This window comes from Myodes glareolus, chromosome 8, assembly GCF_982192425.1.
Source record: "Myodes glareolus chromosome 8, mMyoGla1.1, whole genome shotgun sequence".
Taxonomy (NCBI): domain Eukaryota; kingdom Metazoa; phylum Chordata; class Mammalia; order Rodentia; family Cricetidae; genus Myodes; species Myodes glareolus.
The window spans coordinates 18,619,621-18,636,649 of NC_142033.1; the positions used below are offsets into that span (position 1 = coordinate 18,619,621).

The 17,029-nt window shown below is 41.3% G+C and overlaps 1 protein-coding gene across 14 annotated transcripts in view; it reads right to left on the reverse strand.

Annotated features, from left to right (window-relative positions):
- Nucleotides 1-17,029, reverse strand: part of Rufy3 (RUN and FYVE domain containing 3) — an 80,290-nt gene that overhangs the window by 29,111 nt on the left and 34,150 nt on the right. For all 14 annotated transcript variants that reach the window (XM_087908894.1, XM_087908893.1, XM_085691665.2 and 11 more), the window contains 4 exons: nucleotides 6,312-6,485; nucleotides 4,509-4,626; nucleotides 3,675-3,776; nucleotides 1,337-1,460 (listed from right to left, as the gene is read on the reverse strand). In XM_087908894.1, the coding sequence (XP_087765020.1) occupies nucleotides 1,337-1,460; nucleotides 3,675-3,776; nucleotides 4,509-4,626; nucleotides 6,312-6,485 (518 nt within the window). The remainder of the gene's footprint in view (nucleotides 1-1,336; nucleotides 1,461-3,674; nucleotides 3,777-4,508; nucleotides 4,627-6,311; nucleotides 6,486-17,029) is intronic.

A 17,029-nucleotide genomic window follows, 5' to 3' on the forward strand; every position in this document is an offset into this window, starting at 1 on the left:
TCTTCATTTTTTCAAATCTGTCACTTTATTACCATCTTATTTCTTTTTTAAAAATCCAAATCACACAACGCAACCTTTCCTATTTCTCCTAGTGAAATGGAGCAAACTCACCACATTATAAGGGGTGAGAAATGGTCTCAGTGAAACATCTTTATTATTGGGCAATTAACTCAAGCATGGCCCTGATCAAAGCGAACTGTATTTACAAAAACCCCACTAACTACTCTTTTTTATGTGTGCATATCAAGAAATGGAAAGCACCAAAAACAACTAGACGATATATCCAGCTAGAAAATAAAACTGTGAAACTAAGCAGTTGAGCCTTCGAGCCTTCACTGCACTTCCTTGCTGCCCTGGCTTTTAATATAAATCCTGGAAGAACAGCTGAGGCCAGAATTTGAAAAAGACAAAAACCTAATTTTTCCTATTCACACTGAGACAAAGGGGGAATTTGAAGCAGGGCAACTAATGCTATGAAGGATTTACTAATAAACTTGCTTGGGGAATACTAAGCTATAGAACGTGAATTTCTCTAAGGGGACGCTGCCTCCAATATGACTGAAAAACAGTAATGTACTGAGCAGGCTTGTTAGAAACCGCGAGAAAAAACATTTTGTTCCATAACTGAAGTTTGCAGTTGCTGAGAAAGTTTCTGCTAACGTCTGTTGGCCAACACTGACCTCCAGTGAGGCTCCATTTCCACAACAGAAGGAGACAATCCTGACTTCAAGTCCCTTAGGCCCAACCCAGAACAAAGAACATGGTCCAGGAATATCAGAGGGTCACAACCACCATTAAACCCTGGTCTGCCATTAAATCCCCAGTGCGCTTACTAGGTAAAGCCTAATTCTGACAGGCAGGCAGGAGAAACCTGGGTAACGACTGCACGGAAAGGTGACCACTGGTGCACTTAAGCCATCAGGCATTGTCCGTGCTGTGCACATGTCCCATCTGCCAAGTGGTCACTTTCGGTTTCCTAGCTTGTTAAAACTGTTCAAAGTGTAACCTGGGGCCGAAACAATATGTGTAAATTGCATAAGCCTGGGCTCCATAGATGTAAATTGGTAAAATTTTCTCTCTGGGGCTGGTTCCCTTTTGTGCCTAGCCAGAACCAGTCACAAACTAATAGAGCTTCTTCGTTTACTGACCTCTAAGTGTGCAGAGTGGTTTCTCACTTCAAAGGCACATTAACTCTACAGGAACAACAAAACGAAAGGAAATCCTGTTTCTGATGCTCACAATGTCTTCTAACTTGGTTGGTGTGATCTGACCAATCCAGGCTCTGAGAGGACAGGGCACAGAGTGATACCATTGGTTACAGGAGAATTTCCCATACCTGAGAGTCCAGGTCCTCTCCTTTCATGCAGAAATTGGCATCGATGACATTCAGGCCCACCAGGAGACCAGCAATAATAGCTCCTTCCTCTTCCATCATGAGGGCATTGGCTTCGTAGAACTCACTACAACAGAAACCAGGGAGCACAGTAAGACCTCGGCATATATATTCATATGTGTATGTGCATATGCACACACGTACATGGCTAGAAAACGAGGCTCTGCTAGAGACTGAATGCCAATCTTTCTGAATGCTATGCAAGTCCTCTACCACCAAGCCCCACCCCAGCACCACTGTTGCCTATCAAATAACATTGTACTGTAAATATCCTGACGATGATCTTACAGTTTTATTTTTTTTAATTTTTATTTTATGTGCATCGATGTAAAGGTGTTAGATCCTGAGTTACAGACAGTTGTGAGCTGCTATGTGGGTGCTGGGAATTGAACCTGTGACCTCTGGAAGAGCAGTTTGTGCTCTTAACCACTGAGCCATCTCTCCAGTCCCTGATCTCAGAGTTTTAAAGAATCATTTCCTGTATAACTTAGGTAAAAATAGTTATTACTAAAAAACTAAAGTAAAAGAAACACATGTGAAACCTAATAGGTTTCCTGATAACAGGTTTCTCTGCGGCCGCAGTAAGCCAGATCAAGCCGGAAGGAAAAAGTAAAAGAACAGGTTTGTTTGAGCAAAGCAACTCCTGGGTGAGTCCCTCTGCCCCAGATATCAAGGCCAGAGAAGTCACACACTGGAAGTAAAGCAGGGAGCTTTTATACCCTGCAAGTGATGGTGTGATGACATGTCCTCTACAAGCTTGGTTTGTGCCCAAGTACAGTCAAAACCTTTAAGAGGGGTCTTGGGCTACTTGCAACTTCAGGGGAGGAGCTGCTGCAGTGGCCAAGAGCACAGAACTAGACTTTCTGGCACCTTTTCTTTGTAGGATATTTCAGACCCCATTCAGCATTAGCAGAAAGTTACTTCATATCCCTTCTAACATTACACACACACACATATATGTGTATGATATATATATATAATGTATATATATTGAGACAAAGTCTCACGATGCAAGGCTGAACTTGGAATCTGAACTTGGCCTAGAACTTGGAGTAATTCTTCATATGCCCTGGTGTTGGATTACAGGTGTGTGCCATCATACCTGGCCAATAGTTGGTACCATCTGCCCTTTCATTTTGTTTATTTTGGGCAAATACCAGTATCACCTTGCTTTATTGCATTTATTTACTTGTTTGTGTATGGGTGTGTGTGTGCCACAGTATGTGTATGAAAGTCAGAAAACAATTTGCAGGAATTGGTCCTCTCCTTCTGCCATGTGGGTTCTGGGGCTTAAACTCTGGGAACTAGGCTTATGGGTAAGTGATTTTACCCACTAAGCCATTTTGTTGACCCTTGTATCTTGTTTTAAAATATACTTTTATGATGGTCGGTAAAGTCACACATCTTTTTCTATGTTTACAAGTCATTTGTTTTATTTTGTTTTGGAGACAGGGTTTCTCTGTGTAGCCCTGGCTGTCCTGGAACTCACTCTGTAGACCAGGCTGGCCTTGAGCTCACAGCGATCCATCTACCTCTGCCTCCCAAATGCTGGAATTGAAAGCATGCATCACCACAGCCCGGTTAATTTTTCCTTTTTGAAGCTTAAATTTTCTGTCTGTGTTCATATGTTTGTATTGTTTTTACTTTAGTAGGATTATTATTATTACTATTGAGACAGAGTGTCCTGGAGTTTATGTTCTACACCAGGATGATCCTGAACTCACAAAGATCCTCCTGTGTTTGCCCTCAAGTGTTGGAGTTACAGGTGTGTGCCCTATGCCTGCCAGCCACATTCTTTATGTATATTCTTTGTTAAATATGCATATAATTATATAATTATTAAAAAATCTCCTTCACTCTATAGGTTGCCTTTTATTTTTAACATTATGGTTGTATCTGTTTGGTTTTGTTATGAAGATTTTCTATGTAACCTAGGCAACACATGATCTATGTGAATGGTACGTATGAAAGGATTATCAACCCGTTGTCCTATTGGGTCTATGCACAGGCTGTGGGCCATAAGCTTTCCTTGTTTTCTGGTGCTGTAAAGTTCTGAACTGCCCTACAAAGGACCACATATAGATAGCCACAGCTACATAGAGGACATACACTGCATAAAACACCCTGTCAGGACTGGGAGTATGTGAGGTGCAGTACAGAGAACTGATCAAACTGTTACGTATACGTCTTTCTGACCTACGCAATCAGCAAGTTTCTATGACTTGACTTTGAATGATACTGGCAGAATATGTCAATAAGAAAGTTTGACTTGTGTTCATACCTGAGGAGTTCCTTCTTATTGATCAAGGCTTTCATATACTCAGAAAGCTTCTTCTGCATTAATGCCAAACGAAGCCAGGCTCTTCCTCTGCCAACTGGTGTCCTACAAGAGCACAGAAACCAAGTGACTGAGAACAGGAAAGGCAGTAGGGCGGGTCCAGTGTGGGACAGGACTCGTGCTCTTCCAATGGCCTTACTGAGGTCCCCACCTGTGCTTGCACTTGTAATTGTGGGTGGGATTGTGAGTCTTGGGTGTCTGGGACAAACAATCTTGCATTTGCATTAGTAAGTAAATGTGCGGTAGTCTGAAGACCAGTACACTTTTCGGCACAGCTGGAAATGTCCCATCAGTTTAGTGTGCAATGAGCCCTAAGTTTAGAGCAGGGTATGCAGGAAACCGGATACTCAGATGGACACAGGCAAAGTGTGCTTTCATTCGGTTAACATTAAACCAGTTTCCCGTGGGAAGCTAATCTCTACTTTTATTCCCCAAGTTTGAAGGCAGATCTCATTTTCCTCAGGCTCACTTAATCTTGGCTCTAAAATCCATGGATCACAGTTGTTTTCCTGAAATCCAGCCAGGCATAACATCTTCCTAGGTCAAATTTCTTAAGACCTGCTGATTCTCATGTGCATTTTTGTAATCAAACAGAGATTCTGGTATTATTATATGAAGACAACCTCTCTTTAGGAAGTACCCTTCAAGAGACACTAACAGTGATAACAGTGATTAACAGTGATAACAGCATTACAAACTTGGGTTGTTATAAAAATGTACACATCATCATTAGCCCCATTCTTCAAAGAGAGAAAGAAAACTTAGCCCAAGACTTACTTAAGTCCTGGGAGATCTTTAACACTTGCTGTTATCTCTGCAGCTTCTGGAACAAGCTTTTCTACTAGCTCTAGAGGCCCCCAGAAGGATTTATTTTGTCCAAGAAAAGTTTTCTTGGCTAAGAAAACAAAGAGAAACAGTATTTTAATATTCTTTACAACAAAAATACCCCTATACTACAAACACATAAAGGTGCTTGCATATCTGTGCCAGCATTCTCGTTCACATTCTCTCATTCTCTCTCTCTCCAGCATTCGTTCTGGGTATCCAATCCTAGGCTATTAGTTTCAAACTTTTCATGCAAGTTGAGAGATGGCTCAGTGAAGCAAGTGTTTGCCACACAAGTGTGGCCAGAGTTTGGATCCCTAAGGCCCACATAAAAACCAGGTGGGCGTGGTGGCTGACCTGTAATCCCAGCACAAGAAGGACTGAGACGGAGCATCCTGGGGCAAGTTGGCTAGTTACCCTAGCAAGTCTGTGAGCTCCAGACTGCCTAAGACCCTTTGCTGGTAAGTAAAAAAATTGAGAATAGGAAAGATACTCGCCATCAATCTCTGGCCTTCACTCACACACATTTCCACAGATGTGTGCCCCAGATATATATATGTATACCACACACATAGAAACACATGTAAAAATTATGGTTTCATAATAGATAAAAATTTACAAAAATAAAAAATTCTGTACTTCCAAGACTCAGTTCTTCCTTTTTTTTTTTTTTTAAAGAATTTGTGATGGGGCTGGAGAGATGAATCAGCAACTAAAAGTATTGACTGTTCTTGTAGAAGACTCAGATAAAACTCCCAGCACCCATACGACAGCTCATAACTGTCTGTAACTACAGTTCCAGGGGATCTGATGTCATCTTCTGGTTTCTATGGGCACCAGGCACAAACATAGTGCACAGGCATAAATGTAGACAAAACACCCATATACATAAAAATAAAATAAAAAAGAATTAGTGATCTAGTCCATAATAATATTTAATGATTCCGTAGTTAAAACCATATAGTATTAGTGATGAAAACAGCCCAGTAAAAAACTGAACAGTGAAAAGGGAGGGGTAAGGAACTAAGATGGCCTGACTAGGGTCCCCCCAAACTGCTTACGTGAGCAGAGCAGGAAGCCTGACTACAGCACCCGTTCTGCCCCAACTTTTTTTTTTTAATATTTATTTACTTAGTATGTACACAATATTCTGTCTGCGTGTATGCCTGCAGGCCAGAAGAGGGCATCAGACCCCATTACAGGTGGTTGTGAGCCACCATGTGGTTGTTGGGAATTGAACTCAGGACCTTTGGAAGAGCAGGTCATGCTCTTAACCACTGAGCCATCTCTCCAGCCCCCTGCCCCAACTTTTGATCTGGGCTGGTAACTAGTCAGTTCTAGGCAGGGCTCTTCTCCTGTCAATTGACGGAGCAGCCATCTTTGTTTGCTTAGTAACGAAGGCCCTTTCAACTCTAACATTCAAAGACAGTTGCACTTTTATGGACTGTAAGTCCTTTAAGTCAACTAAAATTCTGCTCCTACAAAGGTTGCATCCTACTATTTTTTTCAAAGACAGGGTCTCTTACTATGTAGCCCTAGCTGGCAAGAAACTTTCTCTATAGATGAGCTAGTCCTGAACCCACAGAAATCTCCTGTCTCCTAAGCGCTGGGAAGTAAAGGCGTGAGCCACCATGCCAAGGCCGTTAATACTGTGCATCCAAGATTTCTGCTTTTTGTTTCCATGGAAAAGGCTTCTTTCCGGGTAGGCATTGCTAAGGACTGGCTGCACATTTGCATTCTGAGGCCACAGCCCACCTTTCAAGCCGTGCTTCAGGCAGTGCTCCATCACCACGAAGAACTGCTGGAGGGGGGCATAGTCCGAGTCCAGGGTTCGCCCCAGGTTCAGAGCAGATTCAATCAGGCCTTTGATACTCAGCTTTGCCATGTTCATCAGATTCATGCGTTCGTTAGCCATGAGATAATTAGGATCTGTGGGAAGGGAATGAGCTCACTTAGTGGGAAAGCACACCATGAAAACAGTACCATTTCACCATACTGATGTCTACATTGACGGCATAAAAGCAACGGTGAGCAAGACTGCTGGCGATTTGTCCTGAACCAAGGAAGTGGCACCAAATAGTTATTTTCCATTGTATTCTTCCTGGCTATGTACTTGCTGTAGAAAAAGATGTTTCCTTGTTTAGTCATTTTAAAAGCAAAACTGAGCCATTTTATCAATGCTTAAGTCTTAAATACTCCTCTGGTAGCTACCTACCTGGGCACCTCCACAGCGCGCTACTTGCTATCCTGACACATGGCTGGACCTCCATCCTCACTACTCCTCTGAGAGCGCCTGGCATGGTGTGCTTAAAGAGATCCAAGATGGGGGGAAAGTGCTTGGACAAGCTACTCCAAGTGTACCATTTACTTTCTTGGTATCAATAACAATTGCTACTGGGATTAAAGGCGAGATCCACCATGCCCACCTCACTTGCTAGATTTATGTCTACTTGATACAACCTGGAGTCAACTCAGGGAACCTCTATTGAGAAAATGCCCCCCAAAAGATCAGTCTGTAGGCAATCCAGTAGGGCATTTTCTTAGTGACTGATTGGGAAGTGCCCAGCCCATTGGAAGTTGTGCCACTCCTGGGCTAGCTGTAAGAAAGCAGCTGAGAAACCCACGAGGAGCAAGCCAGTAACCAACACGCCTCTGCATGAGCGCTTGCCTTCAGGTTTGGCTTCCCTCAATGAACTGTGATTCAGGTTTTATAAGCAAATAAAACCTTTCCTTCCCAAGCTGGTTTGGCCAATGGTGTTTCATCACAGTAATATTAACTCTAACTAAGACATTACTTACTAAATTCCTTCATACTATTAATGAACTATTGGTACAATATGGTACAAGAAATTAACTCCCAAGTTTTCAATACTCAATACACAGTGTCTGGCTCTAAGCACCAGAAATAACCTATTTGAGGAAAGCAGCACCAGGACCTTATTGTATTTACAGAACACAGAAGGTCCAGGTACTACTGTGTGCTTCTTAGAATTATGATCCTTTTTTCGCCCCTGAAACAGGTTTCACTAGAACCAGTAACAATTCTCAGCCTCAGCCTGAGCCTCCATAGTGCTGGGATCATATCCATGTATAACCAAACATATCCAATTATGGTCTTAACTGTTTCTTGTAATGAGTTATGCAGCTGGTCCATAGCACAGTGACCAGTGACAGAACCAGAGTCCAGAATGCCTTTGCTCGACTCCAACACAGTGCCTGTGTTCCTCCCCCACCACAATCTACTTATAAACGAACTGATGGGGACAGATGCTTTTGATCCTCCAGTCCTAACACGATTATCTTATGTACCCACTATTTCACTATTACTGCTGAAGTATTTTTCCTTCCTTTAAAGATCTATTTATTTTTATGTGACTGAGTGCTTTGCCTGTGTATTAGTACACCATGTCCACGCCGTGCTTGTGGGGGCCAGGAGAACAGTCAGATCACCCGGAACTGTAGTTCTGTGAGCCGCCATGCATATCCTGGAACTAGAATCTCGGTCCTCTGAGAGCAGTGAGTGCTGTGAAAGGCACCAGCCCTGCCTCCTCTTCGGTTTAGATGAAAGACCAGGGACAGAACAGTGCTGGGGGCTGAGGCTCCACAATCCACAGAGGAAGGATTTGGACTTGGATTTACCATGAAGACTATGTGCATGCATATACACAGAAATCACATAGGAATACACATGTATGTGTAAACCCTCCCGTGCATCAGCAAATATCAAATTTGTGTAAATAAACTAAAAGCTGCCCAGTGCTCTATAAAACATTTTACTTCTGCAAGAAAGTCCAAAGTCCTGCTAAAACTACACTTTCATAATTCAAATAAACAACAAGACAAAAACAGGCTATTTTGTCACACAATGCTTTCCTTTATATCTGCCTTCATACTTAAGTCAATAAAGCAAAAATGACCAAATCCTAAACTAATTTACATTAACTTTACAGACTAATAGACTTACATCCCCAACTATAAAAACTCTTATTTGTTATAGTGTTCTCATAGGTACTATTGTAATTACCCATTAACTAACTTTTAGAGGTAATGTCTCACTACATGGCCCAGGCCAGTCTTGAACTAACAATCTTTTTTGCCTCAGCACCCTGAGCAGTCACGATAATGGATGAACACCTTTTCATCTAGTTTAGGCAACATTTTAGAGAAACACTTTACATCAAAGTCAAATTGGTCTATGTTATCATTACCTATTTCTTGCACATTAACACATTTAAGGCTACCATCAGGCATCTCCTTTTTATGTACAGGGATGTTCTGCATGCATATGTCCACATATACATGTATGTCTGGTGCCCACAGAGGCCAGAAGAGGGCATAGAATCCCCTAGAACTGGAGTTACAGAAGGCTGTGAGCTGCCATGTGGGTTCTGGGAATTGAACCTGGGTCCGCTGGAGGAGAAGTCAGTGCTCTGTGCAGCGCAGCCATCTTCTCTCCAGTCTCAGACGTAGCTCTTTGTCCATTCTACACTAACTTGTTAAGGGAAGGCACCTGCACATCTATGCTCACAATGGCAAGGAAGTGGAACCAGTGTAGACGACCACCAACTCAGGAAGGACAATGAAAATGTAGCACACATACACAATCTAACTCTATTCAGACACGAAGAAAAATGAGGTTATTAAATGTGTCGGAAAAGGAACGGAACTAGAAAATACTATATTAAGGGAAAAACTCGGGCTCAGATAGACAGACACATATTCTCTTTTAAATGTAGATCTTAGCTATTAATTTTTATGCATGTGCATTTATGTGGGAGTGAGAACACATCAGGAAACTAGGAAGGGGATTATTAAGTCAAAGGGGGAAATGATTTAAGTTGGGGAGGGCAGTAGAACGCTGTGATATGAGAGGTGGGGGAGTAGTGGAGGTAGAAAAGCTGAAGTGGGGAGAGTTCAGGGAGTTGAGGGACAGAAAGGAGAGGGAGAGGTTAGACCAAAGCAATAATGTATTTTTTAAAAAGCCATAAGGAAATCTGATACTTGATAAACTAATAAAAAATAAATGGATAGCACCACGCACCACCACCAAGGCTTGGAACGTCTGGGAGGAGGAAGTGGAAACAGTGTGAGTGCAGGGGATAGAGAGGAGTGATGTGCTGCTGTCTTCTGAACAGGACATGGCTATCAGACTCCGAAGTGCACAGCAGCCCATACCTGCACAAGACCGGAACCACATAAACGAGATGAAATTATGATAGATGGGCTAGGTGAGTACCCTCACTGAGGTACTATTGGCAGTTGATAATTGCTTTGGGGACAGATGGAAAACATTCTTTCTGAAAATGTGGCCACTGGTAAGATTCCCATGTTTCAATGCATAGTCCCACACCCCACTTATATGGGCAGCATTAACTGTTCTTAGAGGGTTATACAAATAATAACAGAATGACAAAAACAGGCTAGGCATTGTGTGGCGTGTGTCTTTAATCTTAGTACTCAGGGGGTACAGGCAGGCAAATCTCTGTGAGTCTAAGGCCGCTCTTGTCTACATAGTAAATGCTAGACTAGTCAAGACCACATAGTAAGACCTTGTCTGGAAAAAAAAAAGTTGAGCTGGGCATAGTGGCACTTGCTTTTAATCCTAGCACTCAGCAGGCAGAGGCAGGCAGATTTCTGAGTTCAAGGCCAGCCTATTCTACAGAGTTCCAGGACAGCCAGGGCTACACAGAAAAATCCTGACTCAAAAACCTAAAAAATTGAGGGTGGAATGTTTTGGAGGGGATATAGAGAAAATTGGAGTGGGGAATAATCATACTTCATTGTATACAAGTTCAAAAATTTCAAGCCTCCCCCCTAGTAATACCAACATATGCCACTGTCCTTGGATGCCTACAAGATTGAGCTAATAAGATCCTTCTTAACAAAGATGCTACATGTCATGGTTGTTGGACACAGAGAAACGCAACAATACCAACTACCAGGCAAGAAGCGCTGATTTGCTCAGTAGTGTGATCTGTTACAAGAGTAACCAACCACTTTCTGATTGGATTTGCAGCCTATTCCGTAAGCAGGAATTCACATCTGGAATTGTAAACCTGGTTACAGGTCTACTGGCAGGCTGTTGCTGCTGTTCTGCCGAGCAGACATGGTGTGTTCATCCAACTGCCTTACACATGGATTTATGTTCCCAGATTCGTGGGGCCAGCTTTGATCAGAGGAATTTCTTCTTGCAGCAGTCAGTATTTAACAGCAGACACTCATAACTGATCACAATGCTGTGTGTGAGTGGTTTTGGATTCACCAATGAGATATCTATATTACCCCCTCCAAGGCTCAGGTAAACTCAGAGAAGGGAAATGTTGGCATTAGGTGTGTGTATAGATGATCAAAATATATTGTGTATATTTATGAAAATGTCACAATGAAACCATTATGTATAATTCATGTCTAATACAAATTTAAAAAACAGAGTACTTGCTTAGATATATGAGGTCCTGGGTTAGTGTCTCTCAGCACTGGGGGAGGGGGGCAAGGGAGAAAGTCAAACAGGGACAGTGAAATATACAAAAATTTATCATCTAGCTGGGAGATGGTGGTGCGCACTTTTAATCCCAGGACTTGGGAGATAGACACAGGTGGATATCTGTGAGTTCAAGGCCAGCCTGGCTTACAGAGTGAGATCCAGAACAGGTTCCAAAGCTACAGAGAAACCCTGTCAAAAAAAACAAATTTTTTTTTCCTCTCAAAGCAGAATATACCAAAAATATTAATTTTCTTAGCAGCAGGATGCACCATCCAGTGTTTCTAATATCTTATAATCAGTGGTGGTGTGGGGATAGTATTTTAGAGAGCTATTAGACACCCGACTTCACCCCTCTCAACAGACGGCAGGAGACGGACCAGATCCCTGGCGGCCTGCCTCAGTAGCATTGCTATGCTTCAGTCCTGTGGACCACCAGTTTGGGAGCTAGTCACTCCTACTCCGTCAGACTCAAGGGCATGTGGATGTCTATGAACTCTCAGAGCAGATTTGTGAGTTCAACCTAGCAGGACAAAATACCTGACAGGAATTCACAAGACCCTTAGAGAGTATTAACATAAAATGTCTATACAACAAAACCTTCATTATGGATGCCTATAGGAAGTACAAGAGATACTTAATGTTATATTACTATGTAATATGTTAAGGTAAACTTAATTTCTACTAAAGCTGAACTAATTTGGTTTTTTTTGCAGCAGTTATTCTTCAAGATTTCCTTATTATTTGGAAGATCAAAGTTTTCTCTTGGTGAACTGGCATGTGACCTGTAATGCCAGATTCTCAGGAGGCTAAATTTAAGGTCCGCCTGGGATACAGAATGGGTTCAAGGTAACTTGTATCAAAATAAAAACAAATAAATTTAAAAATAAAAAAGGACCCGGGATGTAGCTCAGGGCTAGAGAGCTTGCCTAGCATCTGTGGGAACCTAGTTTTAATTTTTAGTTTTGAGAAAAAACGAAAGCATTATCACCCTCCACAACACACACAGTCTCACTATGTAGCCCTGGCTGTCCTGGAACTAGCTATGTAGACCAGGCTAGCCTTGAACTCACAGAGATCCTCCTGCCTCTGACTCCCACAGCTCAGTTTGTGAGTTGTTTTTGACAGTAAAAGAAACATATGAAAACTCTAAAAAAGGCCTTTATAATAAAACAGCACCTAATGAACGTGAAGACACTTATTTCTGAGAATTCGGGAGTCTTCATCACTAGCCTGATTATGCATAGTCCTATCTGCACACGCTCCATAAGCCATGTCAGATGTCACCCACATTTCTACTCAGCAGAAGTGCGGAGCAAATTGACTTCTGTACCACTTTTCTGAGGAACTCTGTTAAGGCAGCTGGTCAAGAGTATCTCATGATAAATTCATCTTCATCACTACCTTTTCTTGTTAACGGTATAATCCAAAATGGGCTTTGCTGAAATGTGGCTCTTTCAGAAAGTTTATATCCACTCTTAATCTTTGGCATCAACTATTTACTTGGGTAGACTAACGTTTGACTTTATGGAATTTTGTCACTTTGAGGCTCAAATTCCCCTGAAGTGAGGTAACAGTGAGAGAGAGAGTGCAGGTCTAGTTTTGCTGTGAAAACAACACACATTCATATCAACCATACTCACGACACACTGGGACACGGGTTCTCCGCGGGATGTAGAGAAATGACCATGTCCCCCCACCAAATTCCTCTGACACCAAGTACCATGAACTCCGTGGTCCTGGAGCATCAGCATCAGAACACAGGAAAGCCATGGGGGTTAGCGCTCAGGCGCAGTGGGGCTAGTGAATCTTGTCTGTAATTTACCATGAAGTGAAACTCCAAGCAATCCGCTTATACATTTGTGAGACACTTACTTAGAAGATTCTTGTCTCCAGTATGTCAAAACTTCACGATTCCACACAGGCAAATAACGTATTATAATATAACATATAATTTAATAATATATGAGAATGAATGAAATTAAAAGGAAAAGAAATAACTAAATAGTGTGTGTGTGGGGGGAGAACAAACTAACAAAACCCAAAACTTAAGAAACATCAACAAAACTCAAAGCTGAATCTTTGATAAAGATCAGCAATATTGAAGCCAGAAATACTGACCCATGTCTGTAATCCTAGTAGCCAGAAGACTGAAGCAAGAGAATCATGATCTGAGGTCAGCCCGGGCTACCTGGCAATGTCCTGACTCAAAAACAATAGCCTTCATGACTCCACATGTAATGTGACCACCGCCTCCCACTCTAGCTGCCCTTCCTTCCCTGCCCTGATGAACTCTATCTCTTCTCACACTGTAATCCCAACAATCCTTTCTTTCCCTACAGCAACAATAGGAAGATAACAATAGGAAGATAGGAAGAATAGGAAGATAACAATAGGAAGATAACATTAGCAAACATTTACCATTGACCAACACAAAAGTCGAATGACTTAAAAACAAAGAAAGGAAAGATGAGACACTGGGCTCACCGACCTCACAGAAATAAGTGAAAAAAAAGATTTTTTAAAAAATTGTTTTTTGAGACAGGGTTTCTCTGTGTCCTAGAATTTGCTCTGTAAACCAGGCTGGCCTTGAACTCCCACAAATTCACCTGCTTCTGCCCCCCCACCCAGTACTGGGATTAAAGGTGTGCACCACCACTGCCTAGCAACAAGTGAAATTGTAAAGGAAAAACATGTGGGTGATTTCCTAGAAATACACAAATCAATTAAAACTAACAAGAAACAGAAAACATGAGCAAGTAAGTAACAAGAAAAGATACTGAATTGGTAATAAAGCAAAACCTAAATCCCAGATAGAAAACCGGAAGCAAATGACCTCACTGTTGAAGTTAATCATTTAGAATTAATATCAATCTTTTGCAAACTATTCCAGAAAATAATATTTCCTTAGGACAGAAAAAAGAAAAGAGAGACCTGCACTATAATATTCCTTACAAATGCAGATGTAAAAAGCCTCAACCAAACACTGGCAACATACATAGAAGATCATAACACAACCAAGCAGGACTGAGGCCAGTATGAAGGTTTGCATGGATTCAGCATACATAAGTCAAGCAATGCAATATGTTAAGTTAATAAAGGCTGTGATTTCAATAGACATAGACATAAACAACATGTAGGCTGACATATCTAAAAACACTTATATGTAACAAACTAGGAAAAGAAAAGAATTTCCTGGGACTGGAGAGATGGCTCAGAGGTTAAGAGCACTGACTGCTCTTCTGGAGGTCCTGAGTTCAATTCCCAGCAACCACATGGTGGCTCACAACCATCTGTAATGAGATCTGGTGCCCTCTTCTGGCCTGCAGGCATGGAGGCTGAACACTGTGTACATAATAAATAAATAAATCGTTAAAAAAAAATTTCCTTTTTGTGTCTTTTTGTTTTTTCGTGACATGGTTTCTCTATGTAACAGCTCTGACTGTCCTGGAACTTGCTTTGTAGACTTACTGAGATCCCCCTGCCTCTGCCTCCCCAGTGCTAAGATTAAAGGCGTGGGCCACCACTGACCAGCTGAGAAAGAAATTTCTTTAACCTGGTAAAATGCAACTAGGGAAAACTACTACAATAATATCTAAGAGTAAAAGATTTCACTAGAGGTCAGCAACAGGATACACACGGTCATTCTCACCAGTTCTAAAAAACACCCTAGAGGAGAGTTTAGTCAGGGCAATTAGGAAAAACAAAAGGCATCTAGATGAAGGAAGGGATAAAATCATAGTTTGGGAGATTATGTTATTATAGATTTAAGGATTCCATAAACAAAATATTAGCTAATAATAATACTTGGCAAGGCCGCAGGATACAAGATCAATACAAGACTTAATTGGATAGCAGTCTCTTCTCTGGCATATTGCTTTCTGCAAGTCACCATGATCTAAAAATATTAAATGGAAAATTTCAGAAATAACTAATAAGTTTTAAATTGCATGCTTTTCTATGCAGTGTAATGGAAATGTATTCCTTTCTTGCCCACAGTGGAAAATGAATCACCTCTCTGTCAGGTCATCTCTACGCCGTATAAGCTGTCTATATGCCTGTCAGTCACTCAGAAGCCGCCTTAGTTACAGTATCACAGTGTGTCTATTATTCATTAATGGCTATTATTTAATAATGACTTGAAAATGCAAGAGTAGTGAAACTGGAAATTTAGATATGCCAAAGAGACAGTCCGTTGTACAGTGTTTCTGTTCAGTGAGAAAATAAGCATTCTCTGTTTTACCAGGGAAAAAGACGCTTCAGCACCATAAAGTATCTGAGGTTGTGTCCAATCAACCTACTGCACAATATTATTATAATTGTTATTGCTTATTAGCTAATGCTAATCTCGAATCCTGACTAATAACAAACCAAATGTTTTCTTTGAAAAGTATACATAGAAAAAGCATACTGCATACAGCTTTCAGCATTACTACAGTTTCAAAAATCAACTTGTAGATGAGAAAGGACCAAATCAGTAGCAAAAAGCTCAAAAATGACTTCGCTTGCATGGTATCAAAAAGAAAATACTTACAAATAAATTGACAAAAGATGTGCATGTTTTGTGCACTGAAAACAAAATGTGGAAATGAGTTATTTTTACTTTACTTTATTTATTTATTTTTTTGTCGAGACAGTTTCTCTGCAGCTTTGGAGCCTGTCCTGGAACTTGCTCTGCAGACCAGGATGGCCTCAAACTCACAAAGATCCGCCTATCTGTGCCTTCCGAGTGCTGGGATTAAAGGCGTACGCCATCACTGGCTGGAAATGAAAATTTAAAGCATCAAAATAAACAGAAATCTAATGTCAATAGATTTCAAGACTTAATTATGCTAAGATGGCAATACTCTTTAAGTTAATACAGATTCAAACCAATCCCTATCAAAATCCCAGCTGTCTTATTTACAGGAATTGGCAAGCTTATCCTAAAATATCTACAGGAATGCAAAAGACCCAGCTGAGTCTAAATAAATCCTGAAAAAGAAAGGATCAGGAGAGATGTCTCAGCAATTAAACGTGCAGAGGGCCCAAGTTTGATTCCCAGCACCCACAGCAGGCACCCCACAACCACCTGCAACTCCAGCTCCAGGGAATCTGCAACCTCTGCACTTATGAGTGTACCCAGACACACAGACATGCACACACTGACATACACAGAGATACAGATACACACAGAGATACAGACACACACACACACACACACACACACACACACACACACACACACACACACAGATACAGATATACACACACAGATACACACACACAAAATAACCAGGGCCAGAGACCAAAATTCAATAGCTAAAACTATAAAACTCATCATAGAAAACAGGGATCCAAATTTTTGTAAGCTTGGGAAAGTGTTTTCTTAGATACAGAAGATCAGATCCATAGAGCATGCAACAAAAGGAAAAAATAGAATAGCTATATTTCAATATAATTAGAAAACATTTGTGCTTCTGGGCGGCGGTGGTGCACACCTTTAGCCTTTAATCCCAGTACTAGGGAGGCAGAGGCAGGTGGATCTCTCCGAGGTCAAGGCCAGCCTGATCTACGGAGCAAGTTCCAGGACAGTCTCCAAAAACTACACTGAGAGACCTGTCTAAACAAACAAACAAACAAACAAACAAAACAAAACAAAATTTGTATTTCAAAGACTACAATCAGGAAAGTAAAAAGACACACACCTTTATTCTAGCACTCAGGAGGCAGAGGTGCTCAGATCTCTTCTAAAGTCAAGGCCAGCCTGATTTATATAGAGAGTTCCAGGCCAGCCAAAAATATACAGTAAAACACTGAAAAACAAGAGACTGGAAAGATGGCTCAAAGATGCTCTTTCAGAGATCCTGAGTTCAATTTCCAGCATCCACATGGTGGCTCACAACCATCTATAAAGATGCCTGAAGCCCTCTTCTGGTGAGTAGGCGAACATGCAGACAGAACACTGTATACAAAATAAATAAAAAGAAAACAAAAAAGGAAGGAAGAAAGA